We start from the raw sequence: 18,556 nt of genomic DNA on the forward strand, positions 1-18,556 counted from the left end.
CTCACCAGCTCTGAATGCAACTGAGGCATGTGAATAGTCACGGACACAGATGCAGAAATGCAGAGCGACAAAATAGTGTGAAACCATCTAGACAGAAAATAAAAAAATTACGAAATCCATGCAAATGTCATACAAATTAATAAGAAATATCATTTTATCCAAGCAGATTTGATAAATAATGTAGCATTATCGATAGTCTTGCAAACATTTACTTCAACTTTATCGATTAAATCGATTTTTTGTGGGCACAATAAATAGCAATGATAACTAAGCTATTTTCGTTGGAAAACTTAGTTTTTTAAGTAAATCTTTCTTATTCACGAAACTTGCATTAAAATATTTAATGTGTTGAATATAAACAATCTTTACTTGCAAACTTTAGCTCCCACTTTATCGATAATATCGATTTTATTTCGGTCACAGTCGATAATTAATTATTCAAATAATTATTTCTTAATCAGGGACTTTAATTTTGAAGCAAATTAACTCGCAACAACATTGTTAATATCTTGAATATAGTTTTATTGTATAGGGTTATAGACCCTATTTCCGCTCAGTGCCCAGCCACATTCACAGCCCCATTGCAATCGTCTAAGAATCAATGTAATTAGTGACTGGACTCTGTGGACGGAGGAGCAGCAGGTGCTGATCGCGAGGAGCTGCCTTGAGGAGCATTTCCTTTTGGTATCATTTATGATTAGGTGGCATGCCGGCAGTTAACTCAGACGAACGGGCTCAAAGAGCCTCCTCGGTGGACTCAAAGAGCCAACGAGCCAAAGAGCCAAAGAGCCAGTGCGCTGGCAACAGCCATCGTTTAATTACAACCGCCACGCATTTGGCCGACTGCAACTGCATCCGTTACCAACATGGCCAAGTTAATTGAACGTAATTGCCAGCCACTTGAGAGACTTGAGGCAGCGAGAGAGCCATCGCATCGCATCGCATCTCGACCTGGGACTGCCAATAGCCATAGCCATAGCTCCCCTGGTTCGGAGCTGAGTGTTAAAGTCTAATTGAAACTGTCAGATGGGGATGTGGACCGGGATTGGCATTGGCATTGGGGATGGGGATGAGAATGGAGATGGAGATGGGGATGTGGATGGGGTCCATGGATCGAGGCTACAGGTGTGGGCCGGATGGGGTTCTTAAAACCAAATCGGATGATCGGATGATCCAAAGATCAGGTTGAGTTGAATATGACAGGGAGTTTTTACTACCGATATTGCTTTGGGCGAGACTCCTTTTCAGTCATTAATAGGAACTCTAATAAACCATCTACTGAATTTAATGTTTTTTTTTTAAATCACAAGCTTTTACAGGTATAGTAGACATATCAAAATGTGATATCTGTTAGAAAAGTATGGACTTAAAACTGCAAGTATTTGCTCACTTTTCTTTAATGCCATTTTTCGGAAATTCGGAAAGGGATTGTTACATCATTACAATAACAAAATGACAAACCAATATTTAAAAGCACAATTTTTGGGAACAATTCACAATTTCGTTTGTTTGTTAAAATAGTTATGGACGAAGAACTGCGTGTCTTTGCTCATTTACCTTCAAAGCCAATTTTTTTAATTTAAAAAGGGGTCATTAAACTTGCACAAAATCTAACCAAAATAACAAACCAATATTTAAACGCAAATTTGTTGAGAATTAAACAATTAGCTTTAACCCATATATACTTTTCGAAATTGGATGTCTGTAAGAAAAGTTGAAAATTATAAGACCGCTTAACAAAAAATAAAATTTAAAAAATTGTTGTTTGATGTTTTAGGCACAAATTGTTCAGTGCAAAATCCTGACTCAGCGTCTCCAAAAGCTTTTCAAACTCTTTCCTTTTATAATCGATAAAGATGTGCAGGTGATGAAAAGCTAGATACTTACGCATTGATCGTTCGGTGCAAAATCCTCTCTTTATTTTTGGATTTAGTTTAATTTTATTCCTGATGGCAGTGAACCTCTTGTGGCATCTTCATCCTAACCCGATTGGAAATCCAATCCTATTCGCTTACCGCTCTTTGGTATCTTTCGCGATTTCCGCCTAGCGGATAATCTCTTCCCAGCTTGTCATCGTTCTCCCCTCTGTTTTTGGAGCGCTGTGACCCGATCTGCTTGGCGGATGCTTTCACCTAATTAACGCCGCTTCATGGCAGTTGCAACTGCAAACTGCATTTGGCATTGTGAGGCAATTAAGCTCTATTTGAAGTGGACTTTAACGACTGCACCCAGCGTTCAGCTGAGTTGAGTAGACTAGACTGGAGTGGAGTGGAGTGGAGTGGAGTGGAGTGGAATGGAGTGGAGTGGAGTGGAGTAGAGTGTAGTGGAGTGCAGTTCACTTTGGAGTGCCTCCAGATCGGATCGGATCGGATATTAGCGCTGTGGGCTTTGCACATGACGTGTGCGTGTCGCCATCCTCTTCGTGGATGCTCCACAGTCCATAAAGGCGCAATTTGTCGTAATTGTTTAAGCAGAAAGAAGTAACAGCAAGCGAACGAACCAACGAACGAGCGAGCGACAACAAAACGACACAAGGCATAAAACAACTTAATAAAAATTCCGCTGCTGTGTCGTACATCGTTGGCATTGTCGTTGCAGCAGAAGGGACGCGGGCATTTGGCAGTTGGTGAAGTCGGGTATTTGGCTTAGTTTCGACCCATTCCTTCCTCGAAAAAACGAAAAAAAAAAACGAAAAACCATATACCGCCCAGTAACAAATCAAAATAAAAACGCGCAGTGTGTCGCTGACGGGTGTGAAGGGTGTGATTGCTCGGGATAAATCTCACTTAGCACTTTTGTTTTCGGGGATACACAGAGAATGTGGAGAAGAAAGTCGGCCATCAAATGCTTACAAATAGATTAACAAATAACGGCAACAATAACTACATGTAGTACATCTGCTGGCTACCGCCTCCATATGTTGCCACACCACGATAAACACCGTGACAACAACAAATAACTGTAGCAAGAACAATACTATAACAACAATTGGCGGAGGAACAACAACGGCAAGTCGCATAAATCAAACAAGCAATGCGGGTCGATGATTGCAGGGGGGCGGTGGCCCCCGAAATGGGGGTGAATTGTTCTGGGGGAGGGGCCGGGGGGGGGGGCGTGGCAGAAAAACCAGAAGGAGGAGAAGAACTGGAGCTTGGAGCTGCATGTGGCAGCATTTGTTCTCGAATCGAAGAAACAACAATGTGATGGGCCACTCGATGGCACTTCTAAACGGATTCCCAATCCGAATGGGCATCAAAAACTGTAGTGTCCAAACAACCAGGCGACGAAAATATGGCACTTTCAATGGATAATCAAAAAAAAGAGAAATATTTAAGTTCACTGAATTAAGATTACTTAAAATTTATTATTTAACAATACTTTATACTGTGTTAATTTGTCAGTTGCAAACTGATAATCAAGCAATTATATTTTAGTATTCTAAAAACAAAATATATTTTTACTTTGTATGTTAATAAGCGTTTATATTTTCATCTTAGTTATTGCCTTTTGCTATTTATTTTGATATTCTTATGTTAAACTTTACTCTACACTCTTAAATAGAATAATTTGAAAAACTCATATTTGATTTTAATACAAATACAGAGTATTTGTCGCCTGTTCAGCTGGATTTTTGGAGTGTGCAGGACTCTGGCTTCGATAGCTGTTAATGACAGGACCAAGTGTCGCCCTGGATGCCTCTTCAATGTCCTAATGTCCCAATATCCCAATGCTCCATGTCCTTTTCCCCAAAACCCCCATTCTCCAATCGCAATCAAAGTGTGCATTTGATTTTGATTAGTATTTATGGCTGTTTAAGTACATTCGAGAGGGAGCCCGCAATTACTCGCAATGGGAATTTAATTGTTGGCCGACCACTTGAAGGCTCCTTTCTGGGTTCGCTACCCACCCCCTTAAAAAAGTTTTTGTCAGAGAAAAAATATATATTTATATAAACGTGAAAAAACAATATAAATGGCATAAAACATGTCCCAACCGTTACAGGGCTTTTTGCCTTGTTGCGCAACATGTTTCCATGCTGCCCCTTCCATCATCATATCATCCATCCACCTGGTCGGTCGGTTGGTTGGTCCTGAAATTCAGTTTCGTGCCGGGCTTTTGGTGACCATTTCACCATTTCACCATTTTACCATTTCACCATCCACCTCCAACTCCACCTTCTTCGGACCTCGTCTTCGTTTGCATTTTTATGGCATAAAAATTAAAAATGAATTTTGATTGTTTTCTTGTTTTTCTTTATATTTTATTTTAATTTTCTCTCTCTTTCGTCGTTATTTATACCTACTTTTCTTTTCTGTTTTCAGTTTTTTTTTTGTTGTTTATGCTGTGGCTCTGGCTTTGTTTTAGTTTTCATGTCGCGTACTTGACGTTTTTCATTTCTTTTTCTTTGGCTTTTTTGTTTCTCCCTTTGTTGCTAGTAATTTGTTCTTGTTCTGCATAAGTTTGCCTTGAGTGGTGGTGGTGGGGGTGGTGTGGGTGGTGTTGAACTCGTAGGAAGCCTTGCATGGCCAAAGGACATTCCAAATGGAATTGGATGCTAGCGAGCGTGTATGTGCAAGTTTGTTGCTGGTTTTTTAATCATTTTCATTAAAGGTTTTGCCCAGTCTTGGACAAAAATAAAGTTGCTTGACACAACATATTCAATTGAATTAATAAAGAAATTCTTTAGATTTATTTTCAAGAAATGTTTATACTTAATATCGCAATAGGCTTAAAAAGTCAAGGGTTTCCTCTTATGTTTAATTCATTACTATTAAAGGATCATAAGAGCCACTCCTCATTACCCTTATTGCATTTTTATTCGCATAATTTTATTATAAATATTGGCTCACACCCACGGCTTCGATTTTCCAGCGCTCTACGTATGCAAATTAAATTTACATTTATTTTTCGTGACTCGATGCAAATTTGCGCAATGCGAGACAGGTGGTGTGGTGTGGTGTGGTGCGGTGCGGTGGGTGCGGATCCTGGAGGGGGCGTGGTTCTGCCTGTCTCTGCCGCTGCACGCTCAGCACGTTTATTCGCACTTAATTCGCACTTTTTGACACCTTTGTGACCGAACCCCGGATACCGTCGATCCCCTCGAATCGCCAAAGTCCGAAAAGTAAATATACAAACTCTGCCCTTTTCCCATTTTCCATTTCCCATTTCCCTTTCCCCTGTTTTTCAACATGTCAGCGGCATAATGTGCATTGCCACCAGCAGAGGGAACGAGAGAGAGAGAGAGAGAGAAAACGGCGCGAAAAATTATGCAAAATAAATTAATTACCAATTAAGGGTGGGGTGAATGATGCAGCACAGCAACAGCTGTTGTTGCTGGACCTCTGCCGCCGCCCCCCCTTTTTCCCCGTGATTTTGCCACCCGTTTTGCTGGGGGTTGCAATCTCGTTTTCCGCCGCTGCGTTTGTCACATGAGCACCGCCACTAATTAGTGTCATTAAAAGCGCTCCACATGAGAGGAGCACCCTTGAGCGGACCAACCCCCCTCTTGTGGAAAGTGGCAAGTGGAAAGTGCATAAAACGTGACACAAAATTGCAGCGGCCAAATAAATAAACCATAAACATAACTGACCGCAGAAATTAACTTAATTCCAAGAGGTTCTCTATTTGGCCCCCGGGAAGGGATCAAAATGGTAGGAATATAAGGGGTGATGGTGGTGTGGCCAGGCCAGTAAGCAAGTGACTTCCGTTAACTTGCGTGCAAAGGCGTAATTTTCAGTGGAGAGACCCCTTCTTCATTCTTTGTCGCTCGGATTGGGGTTAAAAAGGGTTTAAGTTGCCACTAACTTGGGTCACATGCATATGCATAATTATAGAGCGCCTCGTCCGGAACGGAACGTACCCCGCCGCTCCACCCCATCCTCCTCCGCTTAGCAAACTAAACTGTGAAAACGCCAGAGGGGCTTTAAAAGGAGGCCCGGCCCCGGGTCCGGGTATTATGGCACTGACCGGAATACGATGTCCCGCCCCCCGACCCACCTGGCACGTGAAATTTGAATATTGATTGGCTTTAATGAGTGTCGTTGGTCGCGCAATTAGTTCGGCAAGGGTTTGTGTTGTGGGGCTTAGGGCTTAGGGCAGCGGAAATGTGGAGTGCTCAGGGGTGGTACCGCACAGGCGTAGGAATCCCGGATTTCCCCAGGTTCGAAACCTCTCTCCTTTTTTTTCCTTTTTTTTTAGAATTGTTTAGAAATTTAAGGCTATTTATGCCCACCAGTCCCAACGACTTAATAAATAATATACTTGAACGGAAATATAATTTACCTCTTCCATTTCTTTCGTGTTTTTGTACATTTCTTTTTAAATCCCAGCGTAACTTGGGGACTTATAGTACTAGTACAATTGACTTCATGAAAAATAGAATTGTAGGTACAATAATAAATATTTTCAACAGATCTACATATGCTGACTTAATTTTAATGGTATATTTTTGTTTATTTCTTGTGTAACAATAAACTTCAAGAAGTTGTTAACTTCATATTTTCCTTGTTTAGCTCATTTTGTTTTTGAGTGTATATCCTTGCATCCCTTGTTACTAATTTTTCGGACAGCGCTAGATTTAAAGTGTCCGATCGCCGGGCGGACTCTAACTAAACTAATTACATATCAGTCAGTCAGTCAGTCAGTGGGTGAGTCAATCAATCAATCAAGCTGCCAGCAGCAGAGAGATCATTTGCCAGGGGCCTATCTCCGCATCGGGCCAAAATTGGATGCAAATTGAAAAGCATTTTGTGGGAATGTAATGCATAAATTAATTGAGCGGCCACACGCACACAGAGAGAAAAACTATGAATCTGCAATGAGTGAGTGAGTGAGTGAGTCAGTGAGTGTGGCGGGAAAAGGCGGTTGCCAGATAAAGCATTCATGCAGCCCACGCCACGCCCACAGCGCTAGTGGAAATGCAATTGAAAATGAAAATCTAATATGGACGCGCGTTTCCGAGCGGCGTTTAGCATTCGATTTCATTTGTCTAAACTAAATAACAATGCAGTCTGTGCGGGCCGCGAAGTAGGGGGCGTGGTGGCGTTGCATGTTGCATGTTGCAGCTGCCAAAATTGAGTTTTGATGCGCTGCATCCTCCAACTCCGGGCCTTCAGTCCTGTTATTGTTTGAAACGTCGCGTTAAATTTACATAAATTGATTTGATTGAATTTTTATGAGTCGGCGGTGCAGTCCAGTGCCAGTTGACCATCCGTGCCACCCAAACCCCCACCAATTCTGGCATTCTGGAGCTCTGCAATGGCCAGCGGGCATCAACTGCTGATGACTTTTTGACCCCACCGCTGCAGGACGTGGGGATTCGGAGGCAACCGTCTAATTAAAGTCATTTCCAGCAGCTGCATAACCCCGCTCTTTGGGCCGTGGTTAAGTCGAGGTCACAGTTGGCGCTACATGGCGCAGGGCTTAATGCGAGCCATTTGGCCCGTACCCTGCCCTGTAAAACGGACAAACGGTCAAACGGACAAGCGGACAACGGACAAGGAACACGGACGGGGGCAATCAGCGAAAAGAGAGGCGGCCAAAAGCAGAACCAGACACAGCACACATTGTGCCCACCGTCTCTGGGGAGTGCACAGAAAAAAAATGATATATTCAATTAAAATGAGAATTAAACAATACTTTTTTTAGTAATTCAAGTACATACCTAACATTATTTGACTTCTGTCTTTTGTCACTTCTGTCTTACTTAATCTGAAATTGTATATTATAGTAAGTTGCGTAATACAAATTATTAGGTAATGTTTTTATATATGACTTGATATATTTTTATTTATTAACAAAAAATATTAATAAACAACATCAAACGGCAATTAACCTGTAAAACTTCTTAAGCACAAGAATGACCTTAAACAAGCCGTGTTTTTTTTCAGTGTAGTAAGTGCAACATGGACGAGGCATTGCATATTTTTAGGGTTTCCCCAGCGCTGGCTGAAATTTGCACATTGCAACAAACTATTTAACAGTGGCAAAGGTTTGGGGGGGCGCCAATTTGTCATAAATCTCGTTATTTTAAATCGTCGCTTGGCATTCAACAGAATTGTGTGTGGGTAAATGTGCCTTTGTTTGCATTGATTTGTTGCTGGCCATTCGCTTAGCTGGTTTCTGTTAACGTTAACGTTATCGAGCGAAAGCAGTCGGAGATATTATTTTGGGGGCTTTGTGAACTATTAAAACGGGGTAAGAAGTACAGTCGGTTTTCCACAACTTGATTTCCAAAGTACAATAAAAATAAAACTAGAAGTCTTCATGACTCAACTGTCATTCTTGGCAAATACTTGTTCAAGCACATGTAAAGAGCCATATATTTTATGTTCTTTGCAATAGGCGAATAAAGTTAGCGATAAGTTTATACAAGGGATATACTACAAACGATCGGGAAGCTTGTATTCAGAAGTTGGCAGCTGGTGTTTCAATCAGGCTCGTTGGTCTAGAGGTATGATTCTCGCTTCGGGTGCGAGAGGTCCCGGGTTCAATTCCCGGACGAGCCCAAGTGGAAAGTAAGTTTTTTTTTGTTTTTGTTCTTAAAAAAATGTTTAATAAATATTTTATTGTTTACAAGTGGCATTTATATAGTATTTTATATATTTTGAATATTTGTTCAAATTTGTAAAGCCTATATTTATTTGAAAGCCCAAAAGTATGCCTCACAGTAGCGATCTGTGGCACAGTGGCGCCGCCGTTGCGGTGACGCATTTCTCAACACTCTGTCACAGCTGTCAATTGCCGTTACTTTATGCGAAGTTAACACAAACTTGACGTGCATAAATATGTACCAAACCTAAAGGGTAAACATATTTTTATTTTTTAATTTAACAATTAGCTTTTAGTTTAGTTCACATTGCTTGTAATTATTTGAATAATTTTAAACAGCTAATGTAATTGGTTTTTTGTTTGTTTACCTTAAAATAAATATTTATATATATTAATAAAACAACTATATTTTAGTTTCTTGTAAATTTGTATTTTTTGCAAAACATGTTATTATTGTTAAAATGTAGACAACAGATATTATTCTAATCGATTTAAATTTGAATAATATGTGTCGTTTATTGACATATATTATTCAAATAAAAACATATTTCTTTTTTTATTAAACCTTAAAAGGCCCTATTTTTTTTGTAAATGTTTAATTGAAAATTCGCCATGTAATTATAAACTGTACCATTTGAGCAATGGCGGTCCTTTAAAAATGTACCAAATATGTGGCATTCATAGTTTGTTTTGTGTTTTGCAACACTGTTAGTGAAGAAGCCAACGCTTCGAGAACTTTTGCGGGAGAACACTTCTGAGAAAATTAAATTATTAATTATTAAAATTAAAATTGAGCGATTTCATCGGCATGGAGTATCTGTACAATGCCAGCATGCAGTTCGAGGACGAGGAGCGCGTCAATTTCTACAACTTCGACAAGTTCTTTGTGCCCCATGTCCAGACGCAGGAGCTGGAGCAGCAGGCGGTCCTGCGGCAGCACGTGTGGCAGCAGAACCAGTACCAGTACCAGTATCAGTTCGTCTTGTCACCCATCTCAAGTTATTGGCAGGAAATCTTTAGCTCCAACTTACATGTACACATATATATATCATATAGCATTTCAACGATCCCCTTGAAACGAACCCCTCCTAATGACATTATCTCGAATGATCCATTCCAGATGATGACTATGGACATTACCAAAACCGAACCCGGTCTCGTCGGGCTTTCCTCCAACCAACAGCAGCAGCAGCAGCAGCAACAGCAGCAGCAGCAGTCGCAGCAATCCAACGCCGGCATGAACAGCGGTGGCCAGAACAACGGGCCCAATCCCAATGGCAATGGGAATGTGGTCAATGTGGTCAACTCCGGCGGGGCCGGCGGTGGCGGCAACAATGGCAACGGGAATGTCCAGAGCATCGCCGCTGCCGCCAACAATAACAATAATAATAACAACAACGGCAGCCAATTGTGCGCCGGTTGCGGCAAGCACATCCAGGATCGCTACCTCCTCCGCGCCCTGGACATGCTGTGGCACGAGGATTGCCTCAAGTGCGGCTGCTGCGACTGCCGCCTGGGCGAGGTGGGCTCCACGCTCTACACCAAGGGCAACCTGATGCTCTGCAAGCGGGACTACTTGAGGTAAGCTTATATGTAGATTTACTATACCATTTCCTTATTTAAATGGCAAAATCTAGTTAAAGTTATATATAAACTAAACTTTACCTGAAAGAAGAACAGTGTGTTGACTACAAGAGAGCTTAATAAATTAGATTACATACTTGAAAAGGTTAAACCAGAAGATCTAGTATATATAATAATTTGCTTATTTTATGGGCATAATGCAGTTATAGTTTTTCTAAAATCCTCTACCTTATAAATAGGCTTTGGTTGAAATCAGTTTGTTGGCATGAAAGACCAGAAAGCTGAAAGAACTATATTTAATATTATAAACTTTTTATGCTTTAGTTTACTTAATTTAGTTAAGATTTAAGTGTTTTATTATATAATTTGTAAGTCAGTTAGTCACTTAGTAATCATGAGAAGACCATTAAAAGCTGGCTGATATAAAGATTTTAAACTAAATTATCCCTGTTGTATAATATATGAATTTTTTAGGAATTATGTTGTCTTAGGTTTTAATATTTTTACTTTTTTTTGACAACTTCAACAAGTCGATCCTTTTTTATAGCAGATGTTTGCCTGAGATTCCTAGTACTTTTTGTATATTTAACTGAGTTATTCTTTTTATTACAGATTGTTTGGCAACACGGGCTACTGTGCCGCCTGCAGCAAGGTGATCCCCGCCTTTGAAATGGTGATGCGTGCCCGCACCAATGTGTACCACCTGGAGTGTTTCGCCTGTCAGCAGTGCAACCACAGGTGAGCCTCGAAAGCGATCTTTTTCACTACTCCCTCACCATTGCCCCTTTTATCCATCATCCATCATCCATGATGTGGGAGCGACTAATACCCGGTCGGCACAGACGATTTCGCATGCATTTTTATGGGCAATTTGCACACTGATTCGCAGTCGAGGTGGCCGCATAAATCCCTTTTTAATCTTTGGCCCATCGAATCGGGCCCAAAGTGGCACTTGAAGTTTTATTAACGTGCTGCCTGCATGGCTGAATGGCTGAATGGCTGGCTGGCAGGCGGCAAATTGCCATCGTTTACAAGCTAACAGCAAAACAAACAAACGGGGTGTGGGTAACCCCTTTAGTGTCATACGTTTTCTATGAAAACCGCATAAATTTCGCATTGAACCGAACCCTTTTGGGTGCCATCAGCGGCTCAGTTCTCAGCTCAAATACTTTATTGGACTTGGCCAATTCCTGAAATGTCACTCTGGAGAGCTTTAAACTGCAGGCTGGCCCTTGGCATCGCGTCTCATTCTTTCCATTTGGTCAGCACAATTCCGCCTCCGTTCCGTTTGGTTTGGTTTGGTTTCGTTTTCGTTTCGGGTTTCTGCATTAATAATGAGGGCGCACATATGCCTCAGCATAGTCGATTCGTAGTCATCGTCGTCGTTTTCGTTTTCGATTGTGCAACAAGGGAGGCGAACATTAAATATTAAAAATGCCGCCACACACGGTGTGCGCTGGCTGGTAAAAAATATTGAAATAAATGTTAAAACATATTGGCATATTGTGAGAATCGACCCTACACCCGTTTGACCCCGACTCCTCAGTCGGATATCTGCCTGCTTTTGTTTTTGCTTTTGCTTTTGCATTTACTTCAGCTGGGCCTTTTGTTTTCGCATTGTCGAGAGTTGCCTTTAAAAATGTAACAGGAGCAACGAACTCCAACCATTATGGCTAATTTTCTTTAACCCATTTGAGTTTATAATTGGGCAGTTTCGCAATTTTCCCTGTCAAGTTCAATTATTTTAGATTGTCGCCTGTTAAATGATTTTATTATATAGTTGACTAGTTTTTGTTCTTATGTTATTGGTATATTATTTTAGCAGTTGACTAAATAAGATGGCAAATTAAAATTTGAGTTTAGGTGGAAAAATATAAGTCCTAGTTCAAATAAACAGTTTTTCATTAAATTTCTCCCAGTTATTCTACTTATTTAGGGTTGACCTTATATTACTTAGTTACAAAATTAATATGATATTAGAAGTTGACTAAGGATAGGAGTTTTGGTAGCAAGTTGATGGGCCTACAACATTTCTCCCAGTTCATATATATAAAAAAAAAAAAAAAAAACAGAACTGCACCCCTTCTGCTGCTAATCAATTTTTCACGTAAATTAATTCAATTGCCGAAAAAATCCATTGAGGCGTGGCCGCATGGCCAGCGGCTGCGTCTCTCCTCCTTCGCAATTGTTGGTTGGCTGGTTGGCTGGTTGGATGGCCACATTTAAAATGCGGGCTTTCATTTGGCAAACAAAAAGAGTTTTCCTGTTGAAGAGTTGTGAGTCCTCCTGTTGCTGTTTGGAAAATGTTGCAGAATGCATTGCAGTCGCCGCCTGTGAGGTTTGCATAATTTCCTGTCGTCAGCAACGAACGACGACATCCTTGCTCCGATTGGAGTCGTCGAATCCAAGTCAAATCTCTCGTCCAGTTGACTGTATATTTATTTCCCTTTTTTATATTTTGTTTTTGTTTTTCACTTTTTGGTACTTCCTGTTGACAATTTGCTGTTGGTTGTTGGTTGTTGGCTGTTGGCTGTTGGCTGTTGGTTTCTTCATCTGTTTGGCGGGGCAGGAGCAGACGAAATGCCCGGATGTGCGAATCCCGCACAGAGGCACTCACTTATCAACATGTCCGTGTCCATTTCCATTGCCATTGCCATCGCCATCGCCATGTCACAGGTGCGCTCAATGCCAATGCCACACCGGCAAAAGAAGCAAAAGTTTCGACTTTGTTGACTCTTTTTCGTGTGTGGATTTTTGGATTTTTTTTTGGTTGCCTTGTTTTGGTAGATAAACAAAGCGATTTTTTACCCTACCTTGCTCCAGCCACCAGCCATCAGCCACTAGCCACCTGCCACGCCCACCCGTCCGTCAATCGATTTGGCCACGCAACCGAAACCAGCAGGCCAACAAAATGTTGACGTAAATCAAAAGCCAAATTTCATATCCGCTGTAAGTCTGCTGTAAGCTGATTTACCCATACTCCTCCGAAAGTGGCTGCAGTGCACCCGTCCTGTGGGAATCAAACTTAAAACGTTTCTTTTTTGCCCGCCCAGGAGCAGGAGGAGCATCCAAGGAGAGAGTATGGCTGCTGGATGGCAGGATGGATGACGGATAGGATAGATGTGTCCATGACTAAATTTGCATAGGTTCCAAAAGAAAACTTAATTCACAAGTGCTAGGATCACTGAATCTCCTTTAATAAACACCAGTATTCCCATTTAAAATGCAGATATGAATAAAAATGTTAAATTCGATAGAAAAATTGTAATCACAAGTATAACTTTGAATAACTTTTAAAATAAGAAAACTTGACTCACAAGTTCAAGGATCACTGGCCCTCCTTAAATAATCACCATTGGCAGCCAAGTTTAAATTAGAATTCCTGCTTAGACAGCAGATATGATTAAAACTTGACTATTCTATAGAACTTTAAACCAGGTTTCATATTTAAACAGCAGAAAGAACTTGAAGATAGTTCCATAAATAAATGTTGTTCACAATTACCAAAAATTAACAGAACGACTGTCTCTTCTTAGTGTAAAACCCTTTAAAGGACATTTTAAATAATTTTTCTGTTTTTAAAACCAGAATTCTATTTACACTGCAAAGATTGCTCAATCTAAAGCAGGATCACTGGCTCTCCTGGTAGGAAAATCCTTTGAGGGGTTCAAATCATGTTCCCCACTTTCAAAGGACATCCACTCGTCTGCTTTGCATATGTAGCTCCATCTCCCACCCAATGCTTCACATGTTCTCTTCTGCTTTTTTCCGTTTGTAATGTGAGCTCCCTTGAATGGTTGGGTGGGTGATGGGTTGTTCGGTTCAGTTCGAGTGAGTCTGTTTGCTGTTTGCCGGAGTGGGCGTGGCGGAGTTGCCTCCGCCAACCGTACAGGTGCTAACATAAATATTTTGACAAAGGGCTCCATGCCTGGGAGCCAACTTTATTTGCAGTTGAGAGTTGAGAATTGAGAGTTGGGAGCTGAGTGCAATGCAAATGGGGCCACCTTGGCTCGACTCCTTCTACGCCAAACTGTTGCTGACAGCGCTTATCTGACTTCCTTGTCCTGTTCTGTTCAGTTCTGTTCTGTTTTGTCCTGTCCTGTCCTGTCTGCCACTCTGCTGAGTAGCTTCCTCCTTCGTCCTTCGTCGTCCTACGTCTTCGTTTTGCCATTTTGCCTTTTGTTTTTAAGTCCTGAGTTACTGAGTTCCTGAGTTGGCAGGTTACAGTCGCTATAACCGCTGTCAATTGTCATCGCTCATCGTTCATTGTCCATCATTGTCTTTGTGCATTTTCCAGCTGCTTGGCGGTGTTTTGCTGCCTAAACGTGTGGAAAAATCGTTTCCACTTCCTCCAGCGACTTTGCCATACCATACTAACCACTTTTCTTTGTCTTTGGCTTTTTTTTTTGCTTTTGCCAGATTCTGCGTTGGCGACCGCTTTTACCTGTGCGAGAACAAGATACTCTGCGAGTACGACTACGAGGAGCGACTGGTCTTCGCCTCGATGGCCAATCATCCGATGCTGAAACGCCACGTCTCCTCGCTGGGCCAAGGATCGCCGACTGGGGCGGCTGGGGCGCAGAACACCGCCGGTGGACTGCTGGGCGGCGGACCCGGCGGCGGCGGGGTGGCCAATGTCAATGGCGTTGGCATGGTCAATGGACCGCGGACGCCGGGCGATCACAACAACAACAACAATGGCCCCCAGACGCCCACCGGCGGTGGATCGCCGTTCGCCGCAGCCGCCGCCGCTGCCGCCGCCGCTGCCCACATGAAGAATCAGCTGGGAGCGTCCAGCTAAAATAAAGCCCTGGGCATGGGCGCTGCTGGTACTGTTCTGACGGGATCTGGAATGCCCACTGGACTAGGCGTTGGCGTTGGCGTTGGCATTGGAGTTGGATCGACTGCCAGTCAGCAATTCTATTCGGGCTTTGGACTGCAGCACCAGCATCAACAGCAGCAGCAGCAGCAGCATCAACAGCAACAGCATCAACAGCAGCAACAGCAGCAGCTCATGAGTTTGGGTATGGGAATGGGCAGCGGTGGAGGAGCAGGATCCACCAGTGGAGGAGCAGGTGGAGGAGTCACAGGAGGAGGCGTTGGCAGCATCGGCAGCGGCTGCAAGCGCTACCAAAGAAAGTTCTACAACCGCAACTGAGAGAATCGACAACATCGAGGAGGGGGAGAAAAAGAAAACGCTATGGGAAAGGATAATGAGGATACAGACATCCGGATTCGATATTCAAATCTTCGTTTGCTTTGACTGAGTTCAAGTTTTATAGTTTTAGAAATCACTAGTTTAGTTTAGCCTACACAAAAGTACTTGCTGAAGTTGCGCATACATTTTTGGATTCTAACATTTAAGAGACAATATGTTTACTTAGTTCTATTCGAGAGGTTTTTTTTTTATTCTTGTGTTTCCACCGAGACAATCTGTACATATTTTTCTTGTGAACTGTTGACTTTATAGTGCGATCCTTTTTTTTTTTTTATATATATATAGATATATATATAAACTCCACCATATAGATATATTTGTATTTATCTATGTGTAATGTATAATGCATAAATAATTTTATTTTCACGCTCGAAGCGTGCGGTGCCAAAACAAATTCAAAGCAGTGCCAAAAAGTTAAAAAATAAATGAAGGATAAAACGTGAAGTGGAGGAGGAGATTCGATGGAGGCGGCTGAAATTCGGATATGTGGACTTCTGAAATATCGATAGAGATAGAGAGAGAGAGAGAGTTAAACATCCCCACCGATCAATGTTCGATTTTCAATGAGTCTGTGGATCTGTGCATCCGAAAGAAGCCGCAAGAGGTGGGATGAGTTGGATGAGTTGGATAAGTTGGATAAGTTAAAGGGCAATTGGCAAAGTGAACTTTGATGTGTAAATATTGAAAACATTCTGCACACGACTTAAGCACACATGATGATTTTTGTTCTGATTCCATTTTAAGTCTGTTGGAGCAACGTTGTTGATTATTATTTAAGTTTAGTTTAGTGCGAGGCTAAAGAATGTTCTTTCCACGGCGAACGTTGTACTTGTATAGAAGTAGCAGAGCAGCGGTAGATGTAAAGAGCCTAAGCCTAAGCCTAGGGTCGATGTAAAGTTAGGGACGTGTGTATGTATCTATATAACCAAGCGAACTAGTTACAATGTGGATGTATTTATTAATCCTTTTTTTCTTTTTTTTTTTTTGCAATCTAATGTAACACTAATCAATACGCGTAATTAGAGTTCGAGTTCGAGTTCGAGGTCGGAGCTAGCGAATATATACTAAGTAAAGGGAGAAACCAAAGTGTGTGTGTATAAGCATCATCAGTCTATCTACGAGCGATAAACAATACTACCTATCTATCGAATTACCGAAACTATGTTAAATATCGTAATAATCTAATAATCAGACCTAAGTAAGAGCGATTACCCAATATTTTTTTTGTATCGTATTGTTAGAGAGCAGGCATAAAGTTAAATCAAAAATATCTAATGTGTAAGATAAACCCGCTTAGACTTATACATATACGTGCATATACATTACAAAAACACAAACCATACTCCATCATGTTTTTTGGACAGCAACTATTATTAAATAAACAACAACAACAAAAACCAGAACAAATGCAGATGCAAATGCAAATGCAAATGAAAAAAATCAAAAAACTAAAGAGAAAAGAGAGTAAAAAAGCAAAAAAATAAAACAAAAGCTAAAGCAAAAAACAAAAGGAAACAATAAATGTAATTAACAAACATTTGAAAAAATTAACCCGCAGTTGTTGGCATTCATTTCATCAAGGGTTTTGCTATGGTTTTGGCTTGGGATATGGCAGTATGATATTGTGGGCTACTGGATTGGGTTTTTTGTAATTCCCCCCAGTCTGCCGATTGCAGTTTGTCGCTTGACATTTGTTGACTCTTTCGCTTTGACGGCCATTAATCACGGCATTGTTGTTGCCAATTTCAAATCCACAGCCCAGACAGCCCAAACAGCCCAAACAGGCCAGCCCAGGCAATCCGCACCAGAATGGAAGGCTGATAAATGATGCCTCATATTTTTGAGCTCCGCTTCGCTACGCAATTGAAATAATAAAACCAAAAACCAGAAAAGCCAGCCAGCCACCCCCTGAGCCATATTGATTAATGAAACTTTAAAAGGGAACACGCGTACGCGTCTTTTGTCTGCGACGACCGCAAAACTTTGCCATGGAGATAGCGCATCTTTTCAATATACGATGCAAAAGTTTGCCGTCTTATTAGGATTGGGATTGAGATTGGAACTGGTATTGGGATAGGGATCGGGAGCCAAGGAGCCAAGGAGCCAGGACCATGTCGCCGCAGGCCATAACAATAAAAGTCATTTATAGATTTCGATTTCGGGCACATGTGAGAGCTCCCAGCCCCTGGGGGCCCCACTATACCCACTATACTATATATACATATATAGATAGCTTAGCCATTGAATAGTTACAGGCTGCTTATCAGCACTTTTGTTCGCCAAATACAAGGAGGGTGGTTGTCGTGGTCCTTTGTCTTTGCCTTCGGCCTTCGTTCTTCGTCCTGGTGTCATAATCAGTATCAGTGCTTATGAAAATGTCCTGATGTCCTGTTTCTTTGTCCCAGAAAATGCTTATCGCAGCGCGGTCTGCCCATTTCCTTGTCGTCGCCATAAAAATCTATAAAAATAATGTTTCAATTCTGCACGGTATTTCCGGGCGACCAAAGTGCCCCTGTCAATCATTCGGGGTGAGGAATGTGGCCGAAAAATATTATGATAAGCCAAGATAAATCGCTGGCATTGCGGAATGACAGCAGGCAATTAAAATCGCTCGACAAAAGACACCACACCACACCCCTGTTCACAACGGATGCTTAATTAAACGAGTTTGCGTCCTAAACTCTTTTCATGTTTTAATTACGCAAATACTCGGCATAATTCACCAGATGCTATGACAACGCAAGGTAAAGAGCGAAAAATATGCATAAGAAACAATTTGTCTAAGCTGCGGTGCCTTTGTCCCGCCCGACTTGCTATTCCCCCATCCAATCTTAAAAGCAATCCAAAGCAATCCAAGGCACTCCGAATCCCCCCGTGCATCCATTGTAATGCGACAACTCTCGGCGTCAACCTTGTGTCAACTTCAAAGTGCAAATTCCACAATTCACCTTGTTTGCATATTCCTCTCCTGATCCTGATCCAGTTTCCGATTATGTTTCTGTTCCACTTCCTATTCCCGTTCCCAACTGCCAACTCCAAACTTCTTCTCATCGCATAATTCCAGGGGCTCGGATTGCTTTGTGCAAATTAGTTCAGCGGCATGACCGATTCACTCCGGAATGGAATCCAGTCAACAGCATTACTCAAGGACTTAACTCGTTGAGGAGGTCGGTTTTTTTTCGAAATAGAAATTATTTATTTATC

The 18,556-nt window shown here is 41.6% G+C and overlaps 1 protein-coding gene and 1 non-coding gene across 2 annotated transcripts in view; both read left to right on the forward strand.

Moving 5' to 3' along the window:
* LOC108136426 overlaps positions 1-15,671 on the forward strand; it is a 55,071-nt gene extending 39,400 nt beyond the window's left edge. Inside the window, 3 exon segments of the mRNA XM_017257562.2 lie at positions 9,671-10,131; positions 10,747-10,872; positions 14,554-15,671. Coding sequence (XP_017113051.1) covers positions 9,671-10,131; positions 10,747-10,872; positions 14,554-15,292 — 1,326 coding nt within the window. The 3' untranslated portion in view covers positions 15,293-15,671.
* Trnap-cgg lies at positions 8,436-8,507 on the forward strand. Its single transcript has one exon. It is a non-coding gene; the product is annotated as a tRNA-Pro (tRNA).
* Positions 15,672-18,556: the final 2,885 nt, after the last annotated feature.

Source organism: Drosophila elegans, unplaced genomic scaffold, assembly GCF_018152505.1.
Source record: "Drosophila elegans isolate 14027-0461.03 unplaced genomic scaffold, ASM1815250v1 contig_149, whole genome shotgun sequence".
Taxonomy (NCBI): Eukaryota; Metazoa; Arthropoda; class Insecta; order Diptera; family Drosophilidae; genus Drosophila; species Drosophila elegans.